The sequence below is a fragment of the Melozone crissalis genome, unplaced genomic scaffold (assembly GCF_028551555.1).
Source record: "Melozone crissalis strain CALT ecotype California unplaced genomic scaffold, PUWL_Pcris_2 ptg000046l_1, whole genome shotgun sequence".
Taxonomy (NCBI): Eukaryota; Metazoa; Chordata; class Aves; order Passeriformes; family Passerellidae; genus Melozone; species Melozone crissalis.
In genome coordinates, this window is record NW_026535824.1 from 15,972,132 (window position 1) to 15,997,496 (window position 25,365).

Sequence of the window (25,365 nt, forward strand, 5' to 3'; positions counted from 1 at the left end):
TTAGAACATCTATTTCAGTATTAATCCTTGATTAATCTTTGTCAGGATCTCTGGCTGGTCAGAGTGACCCTGAGAAAAGTTCCAAAGTCTCTTTTCCCAGCCTGGTGCTTGAAGAAGGAGTCAGGGCTCTTCATTTCTCAGTCTCAAGGATGTTTATTTTATCTTATCTATAAAATATATTCTCCTGCTTTGCCGAGGTCCCTCCAGCAGGACAGCCTGAGGCACTCTGTCTGCCCCCGGGGCGGTGTTATGTCTTTATACTAAAAACTACATATACAATGTTTACAATTACTTACCTATCACCTACATTAGACAGTGAGCTTCTACTCTAAACCAATCTGTAAGTGCCAACATCACAGCAGAAGATGGAGGCCAAGAAGAAGAAGGAGAAAGCTGGACACACCTAGTTCCCTCCATCTTGCCTCCTGAACCCCCATACCAAAAACCCTAAAATCTACTTTTCCATCCCATAATAACTTCACTAATATGCTACCTAAAATGTTGTGGCTTGCTGATCTTCATACCAGATTGGTAATTTGCTCCATGGGTCATAATCAAAACCACAGGGGCATTTTGGGCTCTGTGACAGGGTCTCTGAGCCCCCTGGCACGGGTCTTGGCTGCTCCAGACAGCCAGAGGGATGTCCTGGGTCCTGACAAATCTTGGTTTCACAACAATGACAAACCCTGCTTCAGAGCCTAGACATAACAAGAAAACTACAAGTACATCTTAATCCCCGAGCCCTGAGCCCCCTGCCCATCACTGGGGGCTCTGAGGGTTTCTCCCCCTGCCCCAGTGTAGGATTGATGGGGGTGGCACGGTCAGGACGGACGGAGATGAGAGATCACTGCAGCCAGGTCGTGGAACTTGGGGTTTAGTGCAAAGGGCCTGGGTGCAGGGCCCTGCTGGGATTTGGGGTTTATTGCAGAGGGCCTGGGTGCAGGGGCCCTGCTGGGATTTGGGGTTTATTGCAAAGGGCCCGGGTGCAGGGGTCCTGCTGGGATTTGGGGTTTATTGCAAAGGGCCTGGGTGCAGGGGTCCTGCTGGGATTTGGGGTTTATTGCAAAGGGCCTGGGTGCAGGGCCCTGCTTGGAGCTGCAGCCACAGCTCAGAGCAGGCCCAAGAGAAGAGAGGGGTAGAGAGGATGACAGGGTAAGAGAGTAAAAGCATAAGAGAGTAAAAGGGGTAAGAGCATCAAAGGCAAGAGCTGAGACAAGAGGTAAGAGCAAGAGTAAGAGAGGTAAGAGCTAAGAGAGCGAAGTTCCCGTTACAATACAATAAATCTTCTTCTGTGTTGAATATTCTGATTCTCACTTAAACAATCTAGTACAATATACAAATCCTATAGCATTTCCATACCGCCTATAAGAATCACTACATTACCATCCTGTGCTACATTTTAAACCCTAAAAACTCCTCTTTGGACCCCTACAGTAGGGGCTGCTCTGACCCTGGGACCTGCCTGCAAGCAGAAGGAATTGTTCCATCAAAAGGGGATTACTTTCAGTGGCCACACCGTTGTTTTCCCGTTGTTCAGTAACTAAGGGATCTCAAAGCTTGCTTTCATTTCAATCTCGCTTATAGTTTCCATATTCTCAAAATCTTTTGCCAGACAATCATATTTGTAAGGCTTTCCTGTTTCATCTCCCCCAACACCCCAGAGCCGGCGCTGCTGCGGCCGTGGGGCAGAGGGGGTGCGAAAGGGGGATCCGGCCTTGGAGCGGGAGGAAGGGGAGGGAGAGGGGAAGGGGAGGAGCAGGAACAGGAGCAGCACGGAGGGAGCAGCCCGAGGAGGAGCAGCAGCCGGGGAAGGAGCATTGCGGGGTTCCACGGCGAGCCCGCAGCTCGGCTGGGCCCGGCAGCATCGCATTGCCCCGCGTCCCGCAGGTGAGCGCCGAGGGGAAGCGGCAGCTCCGGGAGGGTTTTTGGGGGGGAGAGGGGGATTTTGCTGGGGTTTGGACCTTGCCGATTCCGGAGTTGTGAAAAGTGTATATTATATGGCTCTATGCAGATATTTACTGTGGGAATCCATAAAATCAGAGGGGTTTGGGAAAGCTGCAAGAGACAGCAGAACTGTGATTGGAGCTAAAGCAGCAGCCATGAGATTGGTCAGCAGAAAAATTATTTAAACTGTAGAAAAAGCAAAGGCAAATAGAACATTGGCCTGTGTATTAATGCTTGTCTGAATAGCTCTCTAAGCTGCAGAAAGTTTATCTAGCAAGATATTAGGAAGGTTAAAGCTTAAGAATGGAGCTCTGCATTGTGTTTTAAGGCTTACAAGCAGGTATTGTATTAGAAATAAACAAGGATTGTTTTAACCAAAGGTGCGTGTGCTTATGGTGTGTGAAAAACGCCAATCACTTGTTTTTAAAATTTTAAAAGTTTATAAGTAACAAAATGGTTCTTAAAATAGTAAGACATTTAGAGTAATAATAATTTGGACAATTTCAATTAGGACAATATGAGACAAGAAATACAAAGAGTTACGGATGTCCGGGTACCTTTTTCTGGGCAGCACGAGCCCAAAAAAGGACCCCGCTAACAGAGGATTAACCCTTAAAAACAATAGGCCATTGCATATTCATACACCTCATAGATGATGCATAAATTCCTTTCAAACACAGGATTCTGTCTGGTCATGGTCAACTTCTTCCTTCTAATCCTAACAGCCCCTTCGAGGCAGGAAGAAGTTCGTTTCTTCTGATAAGAAAGCAATAAATTCTCTTTCTCTGAAAAATTTAGGTGTCCTGTGGCTGCTATCCTGCTGCAAGCCCTTTCTTTAAAAAAGTATCCGACATAGCATTGTTTCTATTTTAACAATTTTTATAACCTAAAACTATATTTAACATGGTACTTAAGAGAATTAATACAGCATTACTTTCTAACACAACACATATAATATTCATTTGAATATTTGCGAAAAGCCAATCATAAAATGCATGCATTTTACACGTTTACCATATGTATTTTGATGTATTGATTAATAGTGCTGTATTAACATTTTAATAACAAATGTAGTCTTGTAATTAAAAGGTAACTCTTGTAGTTAAAATAAGAACTATGTTAGTGGGTTTTTTTTAAAGAAAGGAATGAGGCACTCGCACCAGATAGCAGCCACAGGACACCTAAATCTTTCAGAGAAAAGAATTTATTGCTCTCTTACCAGAAGAAATGGACTTCTCCCTGCCTCTAAGGCACTGTTAGGATTAGAAGGAAGAAGCTGACACTGACCAGCCAGAATCCTGCCTCGAAGGGGCTGTTAGGATTGGAAGGAAGAAGTTGATGGTGACCAGACAGAATCCTGTGTTTGAATGGAATTTATGCATCATGTATGAGGTGTATGAATATGCAACGTGCTATTGTTTTTAAGGGTTAATCCTTTGTTAGCGGGAGTCCTTTTCTGGGCTTGTGCTGCCCAGAAAAAGGTACCCGGATGTCCATAACTCTTTCTGCTTGTTGTATCGTATTGTCCTAATTCAAATTGTCCAAATTATTATTACTCAAGTTGTATTACTATTTTTATAATCATTTTATTACTATTAAACTTTTAAAATTTTAAAAAGAAGTGATTGGCGTTTTTCACAGGAGTCGAGTCCCAAATATGTTTCAGTGTCGCTGAGAGAGGTGTTTTTAATTCATTTGATGAGGGGATATTTTTGGATCTCTTAGGAGTGCAAAGGGGAGCAGGGGAAGCGCTGAGTGGCTGGAGTGGAGGGATGCTGGAGAAAGGGGACCCTGGAACACCTGATATAAAATTTCAATAGCCAATCCAAATTTTACTTCTATACCTTTTATTTTAATGCAAGCAAGCAGCGCTGGGTGGCCGGAGAGTCACTGCTCCACTCACAGCACACACAGTTTGGTAAAGTATATATACTGTTTTTAAGTATACAAAGCATTTTCCAATGTGCTTGGTTAGTCCAAATTAGCAAATATCAAAAAGCTGGGAGCACCAATTTCATAATCTTTCCAGGTGGTCATTGATTTCTATCCTTGTTGTGGTTGTCTGGAGGGAGGTCTTAGACTGATGTCTGCTACATGATTTTGTCAAGTGCATCAAGTTTCTTATTATACATAAGATTTTAATTGCTTTTTTGCAATATCTCTTTGCTTTACCCCAACTTCCTCTATTTTATTCTAAGCATCAGTTATCTTGCTACCTCATCTCTTTTGCTCTACTATACTTCTTTGATTTTGATGCTTTATTTGGCTATTTGGTCATAAAGTTTCAAAACTTTTCTTTGTGTCTCTTTTGGACACAGCGGATAGAAGGATTTGCTGATTCCATTGCCAATTGACATGAATCACAAAAACAATTTCCACAGAATCAGGGGAGGATGGGCTCTGAGACCTCCAAAACCCCCTCAGCATGCCTGAGCAGGACCTGGGAGAGGGGGGAATGCCCAAGACCCCCCAGAGCAGAGCTCTGAGAAGAGGGACCCACATAACCTCAAAGTCAGGACACTGGAAATGGGCAACTCCTAGAAGAGTGTTTTTGGAATTCCTGGTTTTTGGAGGTATTTCTGGCCACCAGACACCCGGTGACTTCTAGAGATGGACTTGGCCAGTGGGACCTTCAAAGCCAATGTCCTGGTTTAGGGCAGTTTTGGGAGAAAAACCTCTAAAGGTGTTTCCTGTAGAAGACCAAAGTCAAGCGGCCCCTCATCCAACTGATTCTGGAAAAGTATTTCCTTTGAGAGAAGTGGAAAAACCTGTTTATTTAACAGGCAAAGCACTCACCAACCCCAAAAATTAACAGTATTAAACAATAAAACTGCTTGCTGCTCCAAGAGATGACAAACTCACAAAGTCCCTCTGTGGGCTGTAGCTTGGCTTGCTCAGTCTCTTATCAGTCACTTATCAGTCTCTTATGAGTCTCTTATGAGTCTCTCTGGTGCTGGAAATGCCGTGGCCCAGCCCCGGTGGGGCACAGGTGTGAGCACCTGATGCTCTTCTGGGTGTTCAGTACAGAGCAGGTTTAGACAGGTCCAAAGAAAAGGAAAACCAAAAACCACAGTCCAGGGAACTTCTCTTCCTCTGCTAGCTAAAACTAACTAAAAGCAAAGGAGGGCTCTGTCCCGCTGTCTGTCCGTCCGCAGACAACAGAGGAGCCGGAATGTGGAGGAGTGAGAGAGGTTCTGAAAACAAACTCCATGCTTCTTCTTCCTCCATCTTTGTTCTCAGAACCAGCCTTAAAGGTGAAAAGCTTATTTCAGACAAATGGGGATATGAGCATCATAAATTTGCCCATTATCCCTGGGACCCACAGAAGACCCTCAGGCTGTGTAAGCAGGACCCAGGAGAGGGGGAATTCCCAGGACCCATGGGCCCCCCAGCAGCTCTGAGAATAGGGACCCCATAACCCCAAAGTGAGGACACTGGAAACAGGGAACTCCTGGGAGAGGTTTTTGGACTCCTTGATTTTGAAGATATTTCTGGCCATCCGGTGAATTCTAGAGATGGACTTGATCAGTGGGACCTTCGAAGGCAATGCACTCATATCTTGTTTTTTCCGCAAACCAGGATTTCCCATTCCCAAACCTTATCTGGATAGAGAAGAAGGCTGCGAGGAAGCCGAAGATGCCCCAGGACACCCAGGCAGGTGAGGAGGACATTGCTTCCCCTTTCCCCCTCTCTCCTGCTCCATCTCCCTGCCCAACATGGCCCCCGGCTGCAGGACTGATGCTGCTGATGGTGTCCAGCCAGGGATGCACTGGGGGGATCTCCTTCCCCTTCCCTGTGGCACAGATGCAAATCTCATCCTCTCCTTGTCCTTCCTCCCCCAGAGCAGGAGCTGAGGATGGAGACCAGGGAGGGCAAATCCCCATGGCAGAACATCGTGGCAGAGGCCACTTTGAGTGGCTACAGGGCACAGGAGTGCAATGGGGAGGAAAAGCCCTGGAGATCCCACAGGAGGAGGGGCTGCAAACCCAGCCCAGGATGCTCTGAGGAGGAAGGACCCAGCCTGTGCCAGGAAGGCAGGTGGAGCTCTGGCCAGAGCTCTGAGGTGGTGGTCTATGAGCAGCTTGATGATGGCAAGAAGCCCCACCAGTGCTTGGAATGTGGGAAGAGTTTCCCCACGAGCTACCACCTGATCATCCACTAGAGGATGCACACCGGGGAACGGCCCCATGAGTGTGGGGAATGTGGGAAGAGCTTCAGGTTCAGCTCCCACCTGATCATCCACCAGAGGATCCACACCAATGAACGGCCCTATCAGTGTGGGGAATGTGGGAAGAGCTTCAGGTTCAGCTCCCACCTGATCATCCACCAGAGGATTGAAGCCCCTAAACGGGTAGCCTTCAAGAAATAATGAGTTAAAACATGGCATGTGAAACATTTGAAGAAAGCTTAGCACTTAGGAAACATATAGGGCAATAAATCGGCTAAGGCATGGAACACCGTGACAGGAAAGAGAGATAGGGATAGGGGAACTGATGGGCTAAGCGTGTTCAGAGCCAACTAACCCTAATAACCTTGCCAAGCCATGGGACCAAGCCAAATACACCGGGAATTGGCCATATTTGGATAGGAGTTCAAAAGTTTAAGGAGGAAGACTCATCAGGTGACCCCTGTCCATGATGAAGGCAACCGGAACGACCACCGAAATGATCCTCAAAAGAGATGTTTCCGCCCACGCTCCGCCTACACCACGCCTCTTATGAATATGTATGCAAAAACATGATTATGCATGTGATATGATGTAACTTCATAATCAAAACTGTATAAAAGGCTTGCTTTTGTTACGAGATACTTAGAAATCCCTTTGTGATTTCTCCGACGCGTTGTAAAAAAATCCCTCCTGTCTATGCTGACTTAAATTGAGTCTCTTAGGCAGTTATTCTCGCCTTTTGGGGCAAAATTCGGCATCAGGATCCACACCAATGAACGGCCCTATCAATGTGGAGAATGTGGGAAAGGCGTCAGGAGGAGCTCCAGCCTGAAACTCCACCAGATGATCCACACTGGGGTACGACCCTTTGTGTGTGGAGAATGTGGGAAGGGCTTCCGTGACAGCTCTCGCCTGATCATCCACCAGACAGTGTACACTGGGGAATGCCCCTACACGTGCTCAGTGTGTGGGAAGAGCTTCATCGAGAACTCCAGCCTGATTATGCACCAGAGGATCCACACTGGGGAGAGGCCCTACAAGTGCAGGGAATGTGGGAAAAGCTTTAGGCAGAGCTGCCATCTGAATGCCCACCAGAGGATCCACACTGGGGAGAGGCCCTACAAGTGCAGGGAATGTGGGAAAAGCTTCAGAAGGAGCAGTGGGCTGATTCTGTACCAGAGGATCCACTCCAGGGAGAGGCCTTACAAGTGTGGAGAATGTGGGAAGAGCTTCGGCTAGAACTCCAGCCTGATTGCCCACCAGAGGATCTGCGCTGGGGACAGGCCCTATGAGTGTTCTGAGTGTGGGGAGAGGTTTTTCAGAGCCAATACTGTCTCCTCAAGCATCAGCAGATTCACACAGAATAGAGGCCCTTCTGCTGCCCTGACTGCAGGAAGGGCTTGAAGAAAAACTCCACCTTTGTCACCCACCAGCAGATCCACACTGGGGAGAGGCCCTGACAGTGTCCTAAGTGTGGGAAGAGCTTCTCCCAGAACTCTGCTGTGACCCAACACCAAGGGAGGCAGCAGTAAGGGATGCCCTACAAGTGCCCTGTGTGCAGGAAGAGTGTGGCCTTGATTTTTTATGATTTTCTAAGCCTTCTGATGTTTACATTCTTGTAGCAAACTTTCTCACACACTTTCTGTAAATAACTTATTGTTTTGCATTCTTTTTTGGAAGAAAAATTTGATGGACTGTTGGTTTGTCCAGTGTCATTGGAGAGGTGGCACTTTCACCCTCCAATCCAGTCACTTTTAGAAAACTCTAAATGTTGGAGTCAGAAAATAAACTTCCCTTTTCTCCCCCTTGAGAGCAGCAGTGTGTGCGCTCGTGTTGTTTTGTGTCCTACAGTGACAGGAAGAGCTTTGAGCGCTGCTTCAACTCCATCCCCCGTTGGGGACCCCCACTGGATGGTCCACAGTGACCCTCGCTGGGCAGAGACTTGGTCATCCATGGTCCTGGTGATCCATGTTGGGAAGACACCTGGCTGGTGGTCTCCACATCTTCCTGGCTTCCCTTGGGCACTTGGACACAGCCAGAGAAAAATCCATTGGGATGCAAACTGACATCAGAATTTCATAGGGGACAGGACATTTTTTTTACTTTTGACACCAAAAAGTCTGACCTTTGGCATCCAATCATTGCTTCGGGTGGCATCCAGGAATTCCAAATGGTGTTGGAGGTCTTTTCCAACCTGAATCATTCCATGATTCTAATTCTCTCTGGCCCACCAGCATCTTCCACAGCCAAATGGTGATGGACTGGGGCAAAAAACCAGGATTTTGGAGACAATGGAGTGGAAATCCCTCTTTTAAAACAGGTCATTTCTACCCACCCAAGCACATGGATCCTCGGCCAGCATGGACACATAAATGCTTTTATTTTGGCCTTTATTTTCTCTCATTTTTCTTTGCCCTTCACCCAACATTGGGGTAAATATAAAGACATTTAAATATCACACGGATGGTGACATTGTGGGACATGGGTGGGGACATGTTGGGGATGGGGATGGGGACAAGGACATGGGTGTGAACATGGCTGTGGATGGCGATATTGGGCATGGGGGGGTGTCACAGATAGAGATGGCGACATGGGGCTCTATGGCCATGGATGAGGACATGGGGGACATGGCCATGGATGGCGACACAAGTGGCCTAGGGGACAAGTCCATGGGTTGACATGTCCATGCCATGAGGTGTCCCATGGCCAAGGACAACATATCCCCACCACCACCATGATACTGTCCCTTTCATGCTACCATTTGTTCCCTGCTCTTCCCCTGGCTGTGACACCCGCCTTGTGGGATGTCCCCATGTCCTGGTGACCCGTGTCACTCAGGCCACTCCCGCCAGTGGCTCCAGCAGCAGCCAGAGCCCATCGTTGGCACGCAGGATCAGCTCGGGCTGGCGGCGCGGGGGTGACCTCACGTTGTCCCTCCGCAGCACCAACTGGGACGGTGTCAATGCCACTACCACCTTCATCTCAGCCATGGCAAAGCTCTGCCTGATGCAGTTCCTGCCACCACGTCCCCACTGTCACTGTCATCCCACTGTGAACCCAGCCAGGGACAGGGGTGGCACTTGGGGACACTCCTGTCCCCACTCCAGCACATACCTGGGGCCAGAAGAGAATGGGATGAAGGACGGCGGGGACTGTCCCTTACTGTTCTCCGGACAGCCTCAGAGGATTGAACACCTGGGGTGACACCGACACAGTCACACTGAGGGGACACAGCTGTCACCACTGTGGTGGCAGAGACACATGGAGGCCTTGAGAAAAGTTAATAACAAGTCAATAACAGGATGAGAAAAACAAGTATTAGTCTCAACAAGAAAACCACAGGTATTGGCAACAAAGAGGGGTTGGTGTGTAATCTACAACCAATGATGAGCTCGGGTTTTGTAATATGTATAAGCTTAATTAACACCACTATAAAAGAGTGTAAGCTAGATCAATAAATTGGAGTTCGATGCTGATCAATTAGGATGTGGTCGACTCCCTACGCTTCCTCAAATGGTGACACCCGATTGTGATACAGCAACGCACCACGGAGGAGTGAAGACACGCTCAGGTCCTGAGAAGCAGCCGGGACGGCAGAAAATGCGGAGAACGGAAAAAAAAAGCGGATAAAAAAGAAGCTGAGACGCCTTGTGCCTCGGGTGTCGTACAGGCGAGCCCGACTGATACGTGCTGCACGGACCTTGAAGAGGCTGCAACAGCGCTGACGATTTTAGGTATGAAAAGGCAAGCAGCATATGATTTATTTACTGCCTTTTTACAAAAAAGGCAGGTTAAGGGGATAGATTTGCAAAAGGATTTACCAGGGCTTTTGGCTTATGGCTACGATAGGGGAATTTTTATTAAGCCCCATACAGTTCACGAGTTAACGGAGTGGCGTAAATTCCGTGATTTATTATGGGAGGCTACTTTAGAGGGCGATAAAACTGCCAAGAAGTTAGGTAAATTATGGTGGGTCGTTCGCAATGAATTACTGCAGTTTCAGGCTGAGAAAGAGGCTGCCCAGCAGGCTAGCGCTGCTCATGGGTGTAATAAAGATTACGACCAGGACAGGGGATACGATCAGGATAGGGGATTACCAGTAGCCCCTGCAATGAGGACGGTCTTATTACCTGCTTCGCTGCCCTCTTCTGCTTTAAGCCAGGCTACACAGAGCGCTTCTGAGGCTTCCACACTCCCTGAACAACACGAACTATGGCCAAGATCACCCGATAATCTCCCAAAAATCAATGAGCTGATCCCTGGGGCGGAAAATGACCTAGCAGGGTCTATTGCAAGGGAGCGGAGATTGGCCTGGGCTGCGCTTGCCAGAGACGCTATTAAAAAGGGGGATGGGGAGCTTATCAGCGCTGCTACCCAGCTGGCTTGTCCTGTTGTATTCAATCCGCAAGAGGGAGGGGGCATGCAGGCTACTATTACAGCTCTTGAGTGGAAATTGCTGTCTCAGCTGAGGTCTACTGTTAGTCAGTTTGGAGTGAAAAGTGAGCCAGCCAAACAGATGTTAGATTATATTTTTGATGCCAGTCTTCTTCTTTTGGTGAATGATTGTCATGAGATAGATAAATTGATCTTTACTCAGCCTCAGCAATTGTTATTCAATGCTCATTGGCAAGGGCTTGTAAATGAATGCATAGCACAGTTAGGGCTAGGCTTACAAGAACAGGCAAAGACCTCTCAAAATCAGGTGTTAGCTGCTCTTGGACCTCTTCAAACGTCAGCAGCACTGCCTTCAACGCCTAGTTGGTGCCAGAACCGCAGTGACCACGCACCAACAGAAGTCGTCACTGCAGCGTCAGCACCCTCTCCTGTCTCCAACCCGACACCACAGGGAGCCTCGGCTTGGAACCGGCAGCCGCCGTAGAAGTTATGCTGATGACCCTGCACCCACGGAAGATCCCGACAGGGATTCACGGACCTATTGTTATACAGGGTCACGCGGTGGGTGCTTTGCTTTTCGGAAGATCATCTGCGTTGGGATTATTTGTTTTGCCTGGCGTCATTGATGTGGACTATATGTTATGGTGCATACTCTTTTCCCACCACTCCAAATTAACAAAGGACTGAGAATTGCTCAGCTGGTGCCACTTGAGCCAAATGACTAAGGGATTACAGACTATGAAAGGACAAGAGAGGGGGGAAAATGGTTTTGAATCCACCGGAGGACTTACCTTACTGGCTTTGAACCTTTCTGAGAGACCCAAGAAAAGGATGGAAGTGGAATTTCAAGGACAGAAAGGATCATTTTCAGGCTTGTTGGACACTGGAGTCGATTCCAGCATTATTAGCCCTAGCCGTTCGCCTCCTCTCTGGGTTCGCATGAATGAAAAACAGCTAACAGCTTTCCTTTTCAGTGGTCCAATTACCACCTACCGTGCAATGCCTGATAAGGAAGACATTATGGCTCAGTTGGGGGTGGTTTTAACCCTTTGGGGTAAAAGCCATTGCTTGGACCATGGCTGAGGAACCTTGTGACATATGCTGTAGAGATATTAGATGTGCTTTTAATGCTTCTGCTTATTTTACCTTTTATTTTTAATTATATTCAAAATATGGTCAGTAGAATGATAGAAAAAACCTGGCAGACTAACCTCCTTGTGCAAAAAAGAAAAACGGGGAATTTGTTGGAGAATTTTGCTCAGACGTGACTTGAAGGAAAAAAGGCCATGAACATATACAGCTGGTTAAAAAATAAAAGGCAGCTGTACGCAGCAAGTTCTCAGGCTTTTCCCTTAACAACAGTAAACACCATGTCCTTGAGGAAGTGATGAGAAAAAACATGGTGGAAAACATGGAGGCCTTGAGAACAGTTAATAACAAGTCAATAACAGGATGAGAAAAACAAGTATTAGTCTCAACAAGAAAACCACAGGTATTGGCAACAAAGAGGGGTTGGTGTGTAATCTGCAACCAATGATGAGCTCGGGTTTTGTAATATGTATAAGCTTAATTAACACCACTATAAAAGAGTGTAAGCTAGATCAATAAATCGGAGTTCGATGCCAATCAGTTAGGATGTGGTCGACTCCCTTTGCTTCCTTAAGGGACACCTCATAGGGTGGCCCTACCTCAGGCTCGGGCCAGAGGTCTGGGCTGTGGTGGGTCCCGTAGATGCTCATCAGGCAGATGACCCCTGGTGGGATGGGAATGGCCACTTTAGGGACAGCAGATGAGGGTGGCTGGTGACACTGGGGACACCCTGTCATACCCTTGGGGATGACATGGCCATCACGCTGGGGGATGTCCTCGGTGCAGTGCCAGGACACAGCAGTGACAGGATTGGCGTTTTTTACATCCTGTGACCTCCCTGTCCGTGGGATGTTGTGTCAGACACTGCGTGAAAAACGCCAATCACTTGTTTTTCAAAATTTTAGAAGTTTAATAGTAATAAAATGGTTATAAAAATAGCAATATTACTAGAGTAATAAAAATTTGGACAATTAGGATTTAAGACAATATGAGACAATAAAAACAAAGAGTTACAGACGGTCCGGGTACCTTTTTCTGGTACCCATTCAGCACCACAGCCAGATGTGCTTCCACAAACAAAGGCATTGCACAGTTTTTTCCACCAAGATGCTTGAGCTTTACAACAGCAATTTCAGCTGTCAAACACAGAGGTTTGTAATATTGTTAGCATCTGTGCTGTCAAGGTCACGCTGCACCATTGCAGATAAGAGTGAACCCTCATGGACTGTGTGCTTTGCAAATCTGGCAAATTGATGTCACACACATCCCTGATTTTGGCCGTTTAAAACACACCTGTGTCTCAATTGGCACCTTTTCCTCAGCAATATGGGCTACAGTACACACAGGGGAAAGGGGACTGGGTGCCATGGTACACTGGCAATCAGCTTTTGCAGCCTTGGGCAGTCCTCAAACCATCAAAACTGATAAAGGGCCTGCTACACTTCCCAGGAAACCAGGCAATTTCTACAGCTCTGGGGTGTATCACACCAAACCAGCATCCCTCATTTACCAGCTGGACAAGCAATAGTGGAAAGAGCACATGGTGCCTGAAAAGGTATAGTTAATAAACAAAAGGGAGGTATGTGGTGAGACCCCACAGAGTAGAATAGCTAAAGCTCTATACACATTAAATCACTTAACAGTCTTAGGAAAATCCCAGAACCCAGTTATGCTAAATCACTTCTTATCAATGCAATCGTGTGATGTTCAGCTGCCCAAATCCAAGGGAATGGCACGAGACCTCCTTACCAATACATGGGGGGGTCCCTGGGATCTCATTACCTGGGCTTGGGGACATTCATGTGTTCCAACAGACAGTGGGACACATTGGGTACCTGCCAGAAGCATCCAGCCTGCACTGCATCCTGACAGCACCTCCTGATAAACCCTCAGCAGACACAGAGCCGTGTGATCAGTGATTGGTGACAACCTCATGGAAATCTGGGACTGCAGTTCACATAAAGATTCATCTGTTTACAAATTATTCCCCTGTTTACAAACTGTTTTCCTTGTCTACAGATTGTTTCCTAGTTTTTGTGTTTGCTTTTCTTTCTTTAATAAGGGTTGAATGATTCTTGTTCTTACAGACTGTTTTATTTTCTTCAAGGCTTAAATGGTTTGTTTTTTTTACAAATAAGTTGCAATCTGTAACCTATAAGCCTAATGCCTGGGGCATATTTACCTGAGCTCTCCCCTAGCAGTTCCTGGACATAAATGCTGCAGCTATAATGCAAATCAAAATTTATAGAAAAGAAAGGGTGAGATGTTGGTGTCACCTTGCCAGCCCCTGGGCTCAGTGACAAGAGCTTTGGCCAATTTGATCTCTCATAAGCCTGCAGGCATCTCAGTGGCTCAGGACCCAAAGGGGTGCGGAGTTCAAACCAGTGACAGCATCCAGACCAGGCCTTTCAAATGCTCTATATAAAGGAGGGAGTGGAAAACAAAACCCTCTCTTGCCATACAAACATCAGGGTGAGTGGTGTCTGTCTCCTGTGCCCCTCACCCTCCACATGTCACCTAACACGGAGGCAGATCCAGCTCTGGATCACCTCCATGCAGGTGAATCCTGGTGTGTGATCCATGCTGGAATCTCATGGATCCTCTCATTCTGCAGAAACAGGCAGAGAAACCAATTGCGTGACCACAGGTACAGAGGGGAATCTGTGCGGGATTCCAGAAGGGATATAGGGCAGGATTCCAGACCAGGGCATGATTCCAGATCAGGATCAGGTAGAATTCTAAAGTGTATCTGGGCTGGATTCCAGAGCAGGATCAGGTGGGATGGATGGGGCAGCATTGGAGTGGGATTCCAGAACAGGATTGAGAGGATTCCAAAACAGATCAGGTGGTGTTGGTGGAGCAGGATTGGGGTACAAGGGATGCAGTAGGATCTGGTGGGATCCTTGCTCTCTGTGGGCTCTTCAGCCAGATCCAACCCATGGCGACAGAGACAGGGTGACACCAACTCTTACTCTCATCACCAGCTGAATGATCCATGGTGCAGGTCCAACCCCTTCCCTCTCCCTGCAGAAAGCCACAAATTGCTGGCAGAGCTCATCCTGCTGTTCCCACTCATCACACAGCAGCCCTTCCCAACAGACTGACTTCATGTTTTCCCATGTTTTAAACACAAGAATTACAGTTGCTCAAAATGTTTTATTTCTCATGTATAAATACCCTGGTTTGGGCAATAAATCTCAGTCCCATCCTCCAGTGCCCAGCACTTCCTCTCAGGGAATGAGGAATAGAAAAGGGGACATTGGGAACTGGGATAAAGACACTGGGGATGGGGACACTGGGAAAGGACTGGGGACACCAGGAGCTTGGAGTGAGCACAGCAGGAGTGAGATGAGGACGTGACACCCATGCCCAGATCCATTCCTTGGGATTGATTTCCCACCCTGTGCCCCATGTCCAGGAGCAGACATGGGGACCAGGGATCATGGGGACATGGTGGATACAGGGGATACACACACATCCAGGGAATGGGCAGACCTGGGGGACACAGTGGGGACATGGGGGACACAGGGAGTTGGGATCCTGAGGATGTGGGGAGAAGGGATTCACAGGACACTGTGACTGCGGACACCAGGAGCTGGCTGGTGACACAAACACCGGGAATGGGGACACTGGGGCTGATTCCCTTTTATTCCCTGCCAGATGCAGCCCCCTTCTCGCTGCCCATCCCGGGGCCCTTGGGCTGCCCGGTGCTGCCTCCTCCAAGGAGCAGGCGGCTGTAGGCGCCGCGGCGTTCCCGCAGCTCCGCTGGTGTTCCCGTCTCCATCACGGCCCCGCGCTCCAGCAGCACCAGGCAATTGGCCCCGTCCAGCACCCGCAGCTGGTGGGACACGACCAGCACGGTCTTGGCCAGCCCAGTGCGCACCCAGCACTGTGCCTGCAGCCAGAGAATGCTCTCATCCCAACCCGTCCAGCTCAGAGAACACTCATCCCAACCCATCCAGCTCATCCCAACCCATCCAGCTCAGAGAATGCTCATCCCAACCCATCCAGCTCAGAGAACGCTCATCCCAACCCATCCAGCTCATCCCAACCCATCCAGCTCATCCCAACCCATCCAGCTCAGAGAACTCCCATCCCAACCCATCCAGCTCAGAGAACCCTCATCTCAACCCATCCAGCTCAGAGAACACTCATCCCAACCCATCCAGCTCATCCCAACCCATCCAGCTCAGAGAACGCTCATCCCAACCCATCCAGCTCATCCCAACCCATCCAGCTCAGAGAACTCCCATCCCAACCCATCCAGCTCAGAGAACCCTCATCTCAACCCATCCAGCTAGGAGAACACTCATCCCAACCCATCCAGCTCAGAGAACGCTCATCCCAACCCATCCAGCTCAGAGAACACTCATCCCAAACCATCCAATCAGAGAACCCTCATGCCAGCCCATCCAACTCAGTCCTACCCTGTCCCACCTGATCCCACCCAGTCCTGACCAACCAATCCCACCCCACTCTCAGTCCCACCCTAATCCTATCATCCTGTTCTTACCATCCCATCTCCTTGTTCTCCATCCCATCCCCATGCCCACTATGCCATCCTGCCCACACTATCCCCATTCCCACCGTCCCATCCCATACTACTCCTACCACTCCAACCCTTCCCATTGCACTCCATCTCTGTCCTCATCCCAGCATTCCCATCCCCTTGATTCCCACCCCATCCCACCCCACCCTATCGTATCTCCTTGTCTTCATCCTTTGATTCTACTTTCCTGCCATCCTACCCCCCTGGTCTCTATCCCATCCTACTATCCTGTCCTATTTCTCCACTTCGTTGACCCACACCAGCCCATCCAATCCCTGTCTTCATCACATCATTCCCACTCCATGCCAATCATTATCCCTTATTGCCACCACCTCATCCCACCATCCCATTCCAGCCATCCCATCATACCCCATTTTCACCAACTGCACCCCTATCCACACCAACACCCTCCATCCCACCCCACTCACCGCTCCATCATCTCCATCATCCAGCGCCTCGTCGAGGATGAGCACGGCCGGACACTGGAGCAGAGCCCAGGCCAGGGCCACACGGTGCCGCTCCCCCGCCGCCAGCCACCCCCCGTGCTCCCCCACCTCTGTGGGAGCGACCACAGGGGATCAGTGGGGTGCAGCCCTGGAGTTCTCCCCTCTGCTCCCACCCCCCACACTCCCCCACCTCTGCGGGGGGACCCTGGGATCAGTGGGATCCCAGCACGAGAGGTTCCCCCCCTTTCCCCTACCCCCCACACTCCCTCACCACTGTGTGAGCAATCCCATGGGATCAGTGGGATCTGACCTGCGTGAGCAATCCCATGGGATCAGTGGGATGTGACCTCAGGGATCCCCCGCACACCCCACCATGTGCCACCCACTCCGCTCTCCCATCACTGCCAGAGGATCCTGGGATCAGGGGGATGTGCCCCAGGGGTGCCCCATCCATCCCCCTGGCTATCACCAGTGTCCCAGCCCCTGGATGAACTCCATGGCTCCAGCAGCAGTGGCGGCCTCCCGCAGCTCTGACTCTTTGCAGTGCTCCAGCCCCAGCAGGATGTTCTCACGGATCGTTCCAGAAAACAGGACGGGATCCTGCTCCACCAGCACCACCTGCCCCAGCCCCAAGCCCTATGACGCTGTCTTGGCTCCTGGTGTCCCCACTCCTGTTCCATGACCCCATCCCACCTTGGTGTCCCCATAGTGTCCATCCCTGATCCCATTCTCCCCATCTGTGTCCCCAGTGTCCCCACCCCTGACTTCCCACTTTTCCCATCCCCATTCCTGTCATCCCCATCCCATTTCCCAATGTTCCTATCCCATTTCTTGTTGTCCCCACCCTATTCCTGATGTCCCCATCCTCTTCCCAGTATCCCCATTTCTGCTCCCATGCTCCTGTGGTCCCAGTTCCATCTCATTGTTTGTTGCAGACATCTTTTATGGAAAATCCTTTCCTTAGGATTTTTCCTCCTGAGAAGCTGACAGGCCTCAGGAACAAAATGTAAACATTGATTATCTGCTACTGTGGAATGCAACAGGTGCATCTGTGATGGGCCCATGTTGGATGTTTGTAATTAATGGCAAATCACAACCCAGCTGGTGCAGACAGAGAGCCAACCCACAAGCCTTTGTTATCATTCTTTCCTATTCTATTCTTAGCTAGCCTTCTGATGAAATCCTTTCTTCTGTTCCTTTAGTATACTTTTAATGTAATATATATATCATAAAATAATAAATCAAGCCTTCTGAAGCATGGAGTCAAATCCTTGTCTCTTCCCTCATCCAAAAACCCCTGTGAACACCATCACAATTGTCCCCTGACCCCTGTCCCCATTTTCCCCATTCCATGCCCAGTGTTCCCAGTGTCTCTGCTGTCCCACCTTGCGGTTCAGGTACTGGTGTTCATACTCTGGCAGCGGGATCCCATCCAGCAGCACCGTCCCGCTGCCAGGATCCTGCAGCCGCTCCAGCAGCGCCACGGCCGTGCTCTTCCCGCTGCCATTGGGCCCCGTCAGCACCGTCACCTCCCCAGAGCGCACCTCGAAGCTCACGTCCTGTGGGATGGGGACAGGTGTGAGAGTCTGTCTGAAATATTCCTCATCTGCCTCACCATCATCATTGGGGGACCACTGAAGAGTCCCCACTGTCTAAAATCTCTGGTTCTGAAGGAGAAAGTCACATGCCAACAAGGCCCCGAGACCTGAGAGCATTGTTAAGCTGTTGTCCACAGGTGTATTTACTATATGCTACACTGAGCCCAATGAGAAGAAGAAGGGGGCACCTTGCCTTTTTGCAACAGTAGCCTTGGAAGCTGTCCCCTCTTTGCCTGGCTGGACTTCTCCTGAGTTTTGGGTGGTCCCCCACAAAAGACCCCTCACTCGTCTTACAACTGCCGTGACAGACGGACTGAGATGTAAGAAGCCTCTCCATCAAAGACCAAGACATGAAACCCCCATGTGAAAAGGCCCCCCACACTCTTTCCAAGGACTGGGACTGAGACCCCCAACCTGGGAGAGATGTGTAGGGGAGGCAAGCTAACCAAAGCAAGATGGATGTTGCAGGTGTGAGCAGTGGACCACGAAAACAATGGCTCACGCCCACTGCTGAACATGGACTGTGTGTACCCCTTTTCCAAACATTATTCTTTCCTCCCTGAAGATACAATAAACTACCTTTGACTCGGTTGCAAAATCCATTCCCCTTCCCCCATCAAAAAAGAGTATAATTGGGGTCCAGATGGACTGCAACCCTGAGATCTCCCCGACGTAACAGGCGGATCCTCGACTGGACTGGACCAAAGGATTTTGTCTCTGCATTTGGTAGCTATATCCCCCTCCTTCTCTCTCTCTCTTTTCTAGCTCTATCTTTTTCTCTCCCTTAATCCCTCTATTGCATTTTGTTGTGGTCATTCAATAAAGCTGCATTTGTTTTATTACTGCAAACCTCCTGTGCCGTATTGGTTTTTTTGCACCCTGAGATCAATCCATGAACTATCAAGAAACCCGTTCGTAAGGATGGATTGTGACAGCCGGTGATGCCAAAATTCCCACCCCTGGGAAACCCCACCTCCCCCCAGACCCACCTTCAGCACAGGGTGCTCTGGATTTCCAGGATATGTGAAGGAGACCTTCTGAAAAGTGACATGGCCCTGAAGCTCGGGGGGCTCCCGCGTCCCCCCGACATTCCCTGCGGGTTTCCAATCCAGGTATTCCCAGATCCTCTGTCCAGCAGCTGCGTTGGTCAGGAATTCATTGAAGCCGTAGAGCAGCACCTGGGGAGAAGGAAGGGGGTGGCACTGGGATGGACAGAAGCACAGTTGGATGGACAAACACGTGCATTCCATGGGATCACCTGGATATGGCTACCAACTCTGTCCTGGTACAGCAGGAAGGTGACGAGGACCCCAGGAGTGATGGATCCGTCACGGAGCTTCTGGTGGCTCCTGAAGAGCACCATGACCCGGATGGCCAGTTTGATCACCTGTAGGTGGGACAGGGATATTGCTGCCCACAATCCACTCCTGGCGTCCCCATTCCATCTGCCCCCAACCCACTCTTGGTGTCCCCATTCTGCCTGTCCCCATCCCACTCCTTTGTGTCTTTATCTCTGTTCCTGGTGGCCTCATCTCTGTTCCTGGTGTCCTCATTCCAGTTCTGGTGTCTCCATCTCACTCTTGATGTCCCTATTCCTGATCCTGATGTGTCACAGACATATTTTCTGAAAAATCTTTTCACCAGGATTTTTCTCCAGAGAAGCTGAGAGGCCTCAGAAACTAAATGTAAACAATAATGATCTGCTGCTGTGGAATGAAGCAGGTGCATCTTTGATTGGTCTCATGTGGTTGTTTTTATTTGATGATCAATCACAGGTCCAGCTGTGTCAGACTCTCTGGTGAGTCACAAGATTTTATTATTCATTCCTTTCTAGCTTTCTAATGTCTCCTTTCTCTTTCTTTAGTATATAATTTTCTTTTAATATAATATATATCATAAAATAATAAATCAGCTTTCTGAAACATGAAGTCAAGAATTTTGTCTCTTTTCTCATCCTGGGGACCTGCAAACACCACCACACTGATGTTCCCAACCTTTATCCCAGTGTCCCCATCCTGTTTCTAATGTCACCATTCCCATTCCTGCCATGCCTGTTCCTGAAGTCAATGTCCCTGTTCTGTTGTCCCCATTCCTGGTGTCCCCATTGTACTCTGAGTGGCCCCATCTCAGCCGCTGGTTTCCCATTCCCGGTCCCAGTGTTCTCATTCCCAGTGTCCTTATCCCTGACCCTGGCATCCCCCATTCTCTGCTGTTCCCATTCCCAGTTCCCCCTGACCCTGTAGACAAGGACGAAGATTGCCAGCTCCAGCTCTATCTGCTCCTTCAGCCTCAGCTCCTTGGCCAGGTTACATCTGTGCTGCTCCTCCTCCTCCTCCTCTGCTGAAAAGGTTCGGATGGTCTCGATGGCGGCAACAGATTCCTGCACCCCTGCGGCTGTGTGGGCGGATGCTTCCAGCATGGATCGCTGAAGGGCCTGTGGCAGCAACAGGGGATCTCCAACTTTCCCAGGTCACCTTCCTGGCCCACCATCCACATCCCATCCCACCACACCCACTGCATCCCCACTATTGCATTCCTGCCATCCCACGCCCTTCTCTCTCACCCTCACCATTCCCATCCATTCTCCTAATCCCACTATCCCCATCCCCACTGTCTCATCCCATACCCACCACCTTATCTCATCCTTCTCTTCTCATCCACACCAGTCCCATCTCGACCATTTTGTTCTATCCTCATGTCAGCACTCCCACCGTCTCACTCCCCTGGTCTTTATCCCCTTTCATCCCACCATTTATCGTCCTCCTTTCCATTCTCCATCCCATCCCCATTATCCCATTCCCCTCGTCATCATCCCCTTTCATCCCACCATTTCCACCTCCATCGTCCTCCTTTCCATTCTCCATCCCATCCCATCCCATCCCCACCATCCCATTCCCCTAGCCTCCATCCCAGCTCCACCATTCCCACCTTTCTTCAGTCCCCTCCCACTCTTTCCCTCCTACTCCTGACCTGTTTGCGGGTGCTCTGGATGCGGCGGGTGGCGATTCCAAGGGGCACCTCCAGCAGTGCCAGCAGTGCCAGCCCCGGTGCCAGCCCCACCATGAACCCCCCCACCACCAGGGCCATCACCAGGCTCCGCAGCAGCTGGTTGGCTCCACTCGGTGCTGCCCTGAACACCCATGGCACTTCCATGGAAAACTGAGCCAGGAGCTCAGCTGCAGGGTGGGAAAAGAGGTTGGGATCGTGGTGGGTGAGGCCATGATCCCATCATGGATGATCCCATTTGGGATGGGAATGATGTAATGGGGAGCAGTGGGATGGGATGATGGGAATGGCTGTGGAGATGGTCAGGGTGGAATGGGGCGGGACAGGGGAAATGGGATGGTGGGAAAGGAAATGGTGGGATGGGGTGATGGGATGGTGTGAGGCAGCTGGGGATACGCAACAGGGTGGAGGCACGGGAGTGAGAATAATGGGGATAGAACAGTGGCTAGAATGGGAAAGTGGGATGGGGACAGGATGGAACACTGGAGTAGAATGAAGCCAGGAAGATGGCATAGGATGGAATTGGATGGGATGGTGGGAATGGGAATGATGGGGATGGAGTCGTGGGATGGGATAACAGACAGATGGGATGGGATGGGATGGGATGGGATGGGATGGGATGGGATCAATGGGATGGGATCAATGGGATGGGATGGTGGGAATGGGATGGGATGGGATGGGATGGGATCAATGGGATGGGATCAATGGGATGGGATGGGATGGGATCAATGGGATGGGATGGTGGGAATGGGATGGGATGGAATCGATGGGATGGGATGGTGGGAATGGGATGGGATGGGATGGGATGGGATGGGATGGGGAGGGATGGGATGGGATGGAATCAATGGGATGGGATGGTGGGAATGGGATGGGATGGAATCAATGGGATGGGATGGGATCAATGGAATGGGATCAATGGAATGGGATCAATGGGATGGGATTAATGGGATGGGATGGGATGGGATGGGATGGGATGGGATCAATGGGATGGTGGGGATGGGACTGGGTTGACAGACTAGCTGGGATGGGATGGAACAGGTGGGATGGGTCAGGTGGGATTGGGCTGGGCCGTACCCCGTTACCTGCTGGTGTTTCCTGGAAGAAGTCCAGGTCTTGGTGCACCAGGTGGGAAAAAAGCCGCAGGCTCAGGCTCTGACGGAGACTCGCCATCAACAGCATGAAGAGAGACCCCCAGCAGCCAGAAAACAGCACACTGTGGGGACACAGGAACACGGTGACATCGGGGACGCTGGGGACACGGGGACAGGCCCTGGGAATGCTCCAACCCACCTTGTGGCTCCAGCAGCCGCCACCATCCCGACAGCTCCAGCGGTGACTCCATCCCCACTCCCGATGGCATCCGGCACCTTCCCGGTGGTGTACGGCCCCGCCATCTCCCCTGGGTGTCACCGAAGCTGCGTCACCACGGGTGAGACCACTGACACAGGGGGACCCTGATTTGTGGGGGGCAGGATCCGGTCTGGGGAGCGGGGATCTAATTTTGGAAAGGCGGGACACAATTTGGGCAGGAGACAATTTAGAGAAGTCAGGACCCAATTTGGGGGGTTTCGTGAAAAATTTAGGGATTTTACACCCAATTTAAAGTGTCAGTACCAATTCTGGGGGGGTTCAGCACACAATTTTATGGATCAGAACCTAAACATAGGAGATCAGGACCTTAAGATCCCAGGTCTTAGAGGTCAACATCCATAATTGGGCATCAGACCATTAGTTTGATGGTCAGCACCCAATTTTGGGGGACCAACAGTCAAGTTTGCAGGGTCAGAACCCATTTTGGAAAGTGAGCACCCCATTTTTTCAGGGTCAGCACCCAACTGAAGGGGTCAACTCACAATTTAGGAGGGTCATCACTCTATTTTAGGGTGGTCATCGCCTATTTAGGAGCTCAACACTCAATTTTAAGGCGCCAGCATCCAATTTGGTGGGGTATCCCAGATTGGGGGGTTCCCAATTTGGGGCTGCAGAGCCCAAATTGGGGGTGTCAACGCCTGTCACCACATGTCAACGTCCTAAGGTGACGTTAGGATGTTTGTATCCCCATCTGTGTGTTCTGTTTATGCTGGATATCATGTTCTGTGCCTTCAAGACTGGCTCTGAAGAGTGAAAGTTTTGCTTTGGTTTTGTTATCAGCCGCTCCCCCACGGCTGGCGGGACACAGACACGGGGCAGTACATGGTGCTGCTTTTGCTTTTTGCTTGGCTTTTTGCTTTTCTCTTGCTTCTGCTTTGCTCCTGCTTCGCTCTTGCTTTTGTTTCCGCTCATTATTTAGTTTAGCTAAGCAGTCTGAATTTTTCCCTCGACTGTTTCTCCTTTCCCTTTTTTCGACCTACTTGAGCCTGCTCCAGACCAGGACCTGGGAACACCGAGAGTTTGCACTTTGTGGCTGCAGCAGCTGCCCCAGGACCAGAGGGACTGAGAACAGAGTGACCACCCCCAAGAGAGACTTTGTGAATTTGTCATCTTTTTCAGAGTGGTGAAAGAGTGTTGTCATCTGGTATTGTTCATTTTGTGTGCTTTGTCTGTTAAATAAACAGGTTCTTTCCACTTCTCTCTGAGGAATCTTTCCTGAACTGGTTTGGGGACGGGCTGTGTGGGTTTGCTTTCTGGAGGGGCCCCTTTTGGAGGTTTTCTCCCAAATTTGCCCTAAACCAAGACAGTCACCCACCAACGACAGCCAGCACAAGGCAGAGGACAGCAGCTCCAAGGACGTTCCTCTGCTCCCAGGTCAGTGCCAGAGCGCGCCGGACGCTGCCAGGAGCCTTGGGGACGCCTCCGGGGGTCTCGGGGACGCTGTCGGGAGCCTTGGGGACGCCTCCGGGGGTCTCGGGGATGCTGCCAGGGGCCTTGGGGACGCCTCCGGGGGTCTCGGGGATGCTGCCGGGGGCCGGGGGCGCGGGCCAGGCCAGCACGGCCAGGGCGGCAGCGGCGTGGGTGACCCCGAGCCAGGCGGGCGCCGCGGCCACCAACAGCCCTGGGCTGGCCCCGGGCGGCCCCAGGAGGCTCTGGAAGGTTCCGAACACCGCGGGGGTGGCGGCGGCCGTGACGGCGGCCGCGGTGGCTCCGGAAGGACGGCGAGGGGCTGGCAGCCGGGTGGCCATGGCCAGGATGGGCAAGCGCAGGGCAGCCTCGAGCCACACGCCCAGCACGCCCAGCGGCGCCAGCAGCGGCACCAGCGGCACCAGTAACACCAGTGCCAGGGCGTCGGCCACCAGCAGCACGCCGGGCAGGAGAGTGGCAGGTGGCAGCGCCATGGTGGGACCGGTATGGACAGTGCTCTCTGTGGGGCTCACGAGGAATGAGCAACAGCCTGTGGAGACACCAGTTAAAACCAGTTAGGACTGGGGCGCTCTCCTGTGCACACCAGTGCTCTCAGTCTAGACTACAGTGCTCCCAGTCTGGCCCCCTGAGCTCAGCAGTCCACACCAGCGCTCCCAGTTCAGCCTGGGGCACTTCCCAGTCCAGCTTGGGGCACTCACCAGTCCACACCAGTGCTCCCAGTCCAGCCCTCTCATCTACCCAGGCCACACCAGTGTTCCCAGTCCAGCCTGGGGCGCTCTTGAGTCCAGCCTGGGGCGCTCCCCTGTCCACACCAGTTCTCCCAGTCCAGACTATGGTGCTACCAGTCTGGCCCCCTGAGCTCAGCAGTCCACACCAGTGCTCCCAGTTCAGACCCCTGAGCTCAGCAGTCCACACCAGTGCTCCAAATTCAGCCTGGGGCACTCTCCAGTCCACACCAGTGGTCCCAGTCCAGCTCGGGGCACTTGCCAGTCCACACCAGTGCTCCCAGTTCAGCCTGGAGCACTCTTCAGTCCAGACAAGGCACTCACCAGCCCACATCAGTGCTCCCAGCTCAGCCTGGGGCACTTCCTAGTCCAGCCTGGGGCATTCTCTAGTCCATATCAATGTTTCCAGTCCAGCTTAGGGCACTCACCAGTCCCCAGCAGTGCTCCCAGTCGAGCCTGGGGCTCTCCACAGTCCACACCAGTGCTCCCAGTCTAGACTACGGTGCTCCCAGTTCAGCCCTCTCAGCTCCCCAGTCCACATCAATGTCTCCAGTCCAGCTTGGGGCACTCACCAGTTCACACTAGGGCTCCCAGTCCAGCCTGGGGCACTCCCCAGTCCACACCAGGGCTCCCAGTTCAGCTCCCA

The 25,365-nt window shown here is 50.8% G+C and overlaps 1 protein-coding gene and 1 pseudogene across 1 annotated transcript; one reads left to right on the plus strand and one right to left on the minus strand.

The window, feature by feature from the left end:
- Positions 1–1,777: 1,777 nt before the first annotated feature.
- On the plus strand, positions 1,778–6,116 carry LOC128943428 (zinc finger protein 544-like). The gene is made up of 3 exons (XM_054286377.1): positions 1,778–1,887; positions 5,524–5,602; positions 5,787–6,116. Exons 2-3 carry the CDS (start codon positions 5,581–5,583, stop codon positions 6,104–6,106), a joined length of 342 nt encoding a protein of 113 aa, XP_054142352.1. The 5' UTR covers positions 1,778–1,887; positions 5,524–5,580; the 3' UTR covers positions 6,107–6,116.
- A 9,126-nt stretch (positions 6,117–15,242) lies between these two features.
- LOC128943505 (antigen peptide transporter 2-like) lies at positions 15,243–24,467 on the minus strand (annotated as a pseudogene).
- Positions 24,468–25,365: the final 898 nt, after the last annotated feature.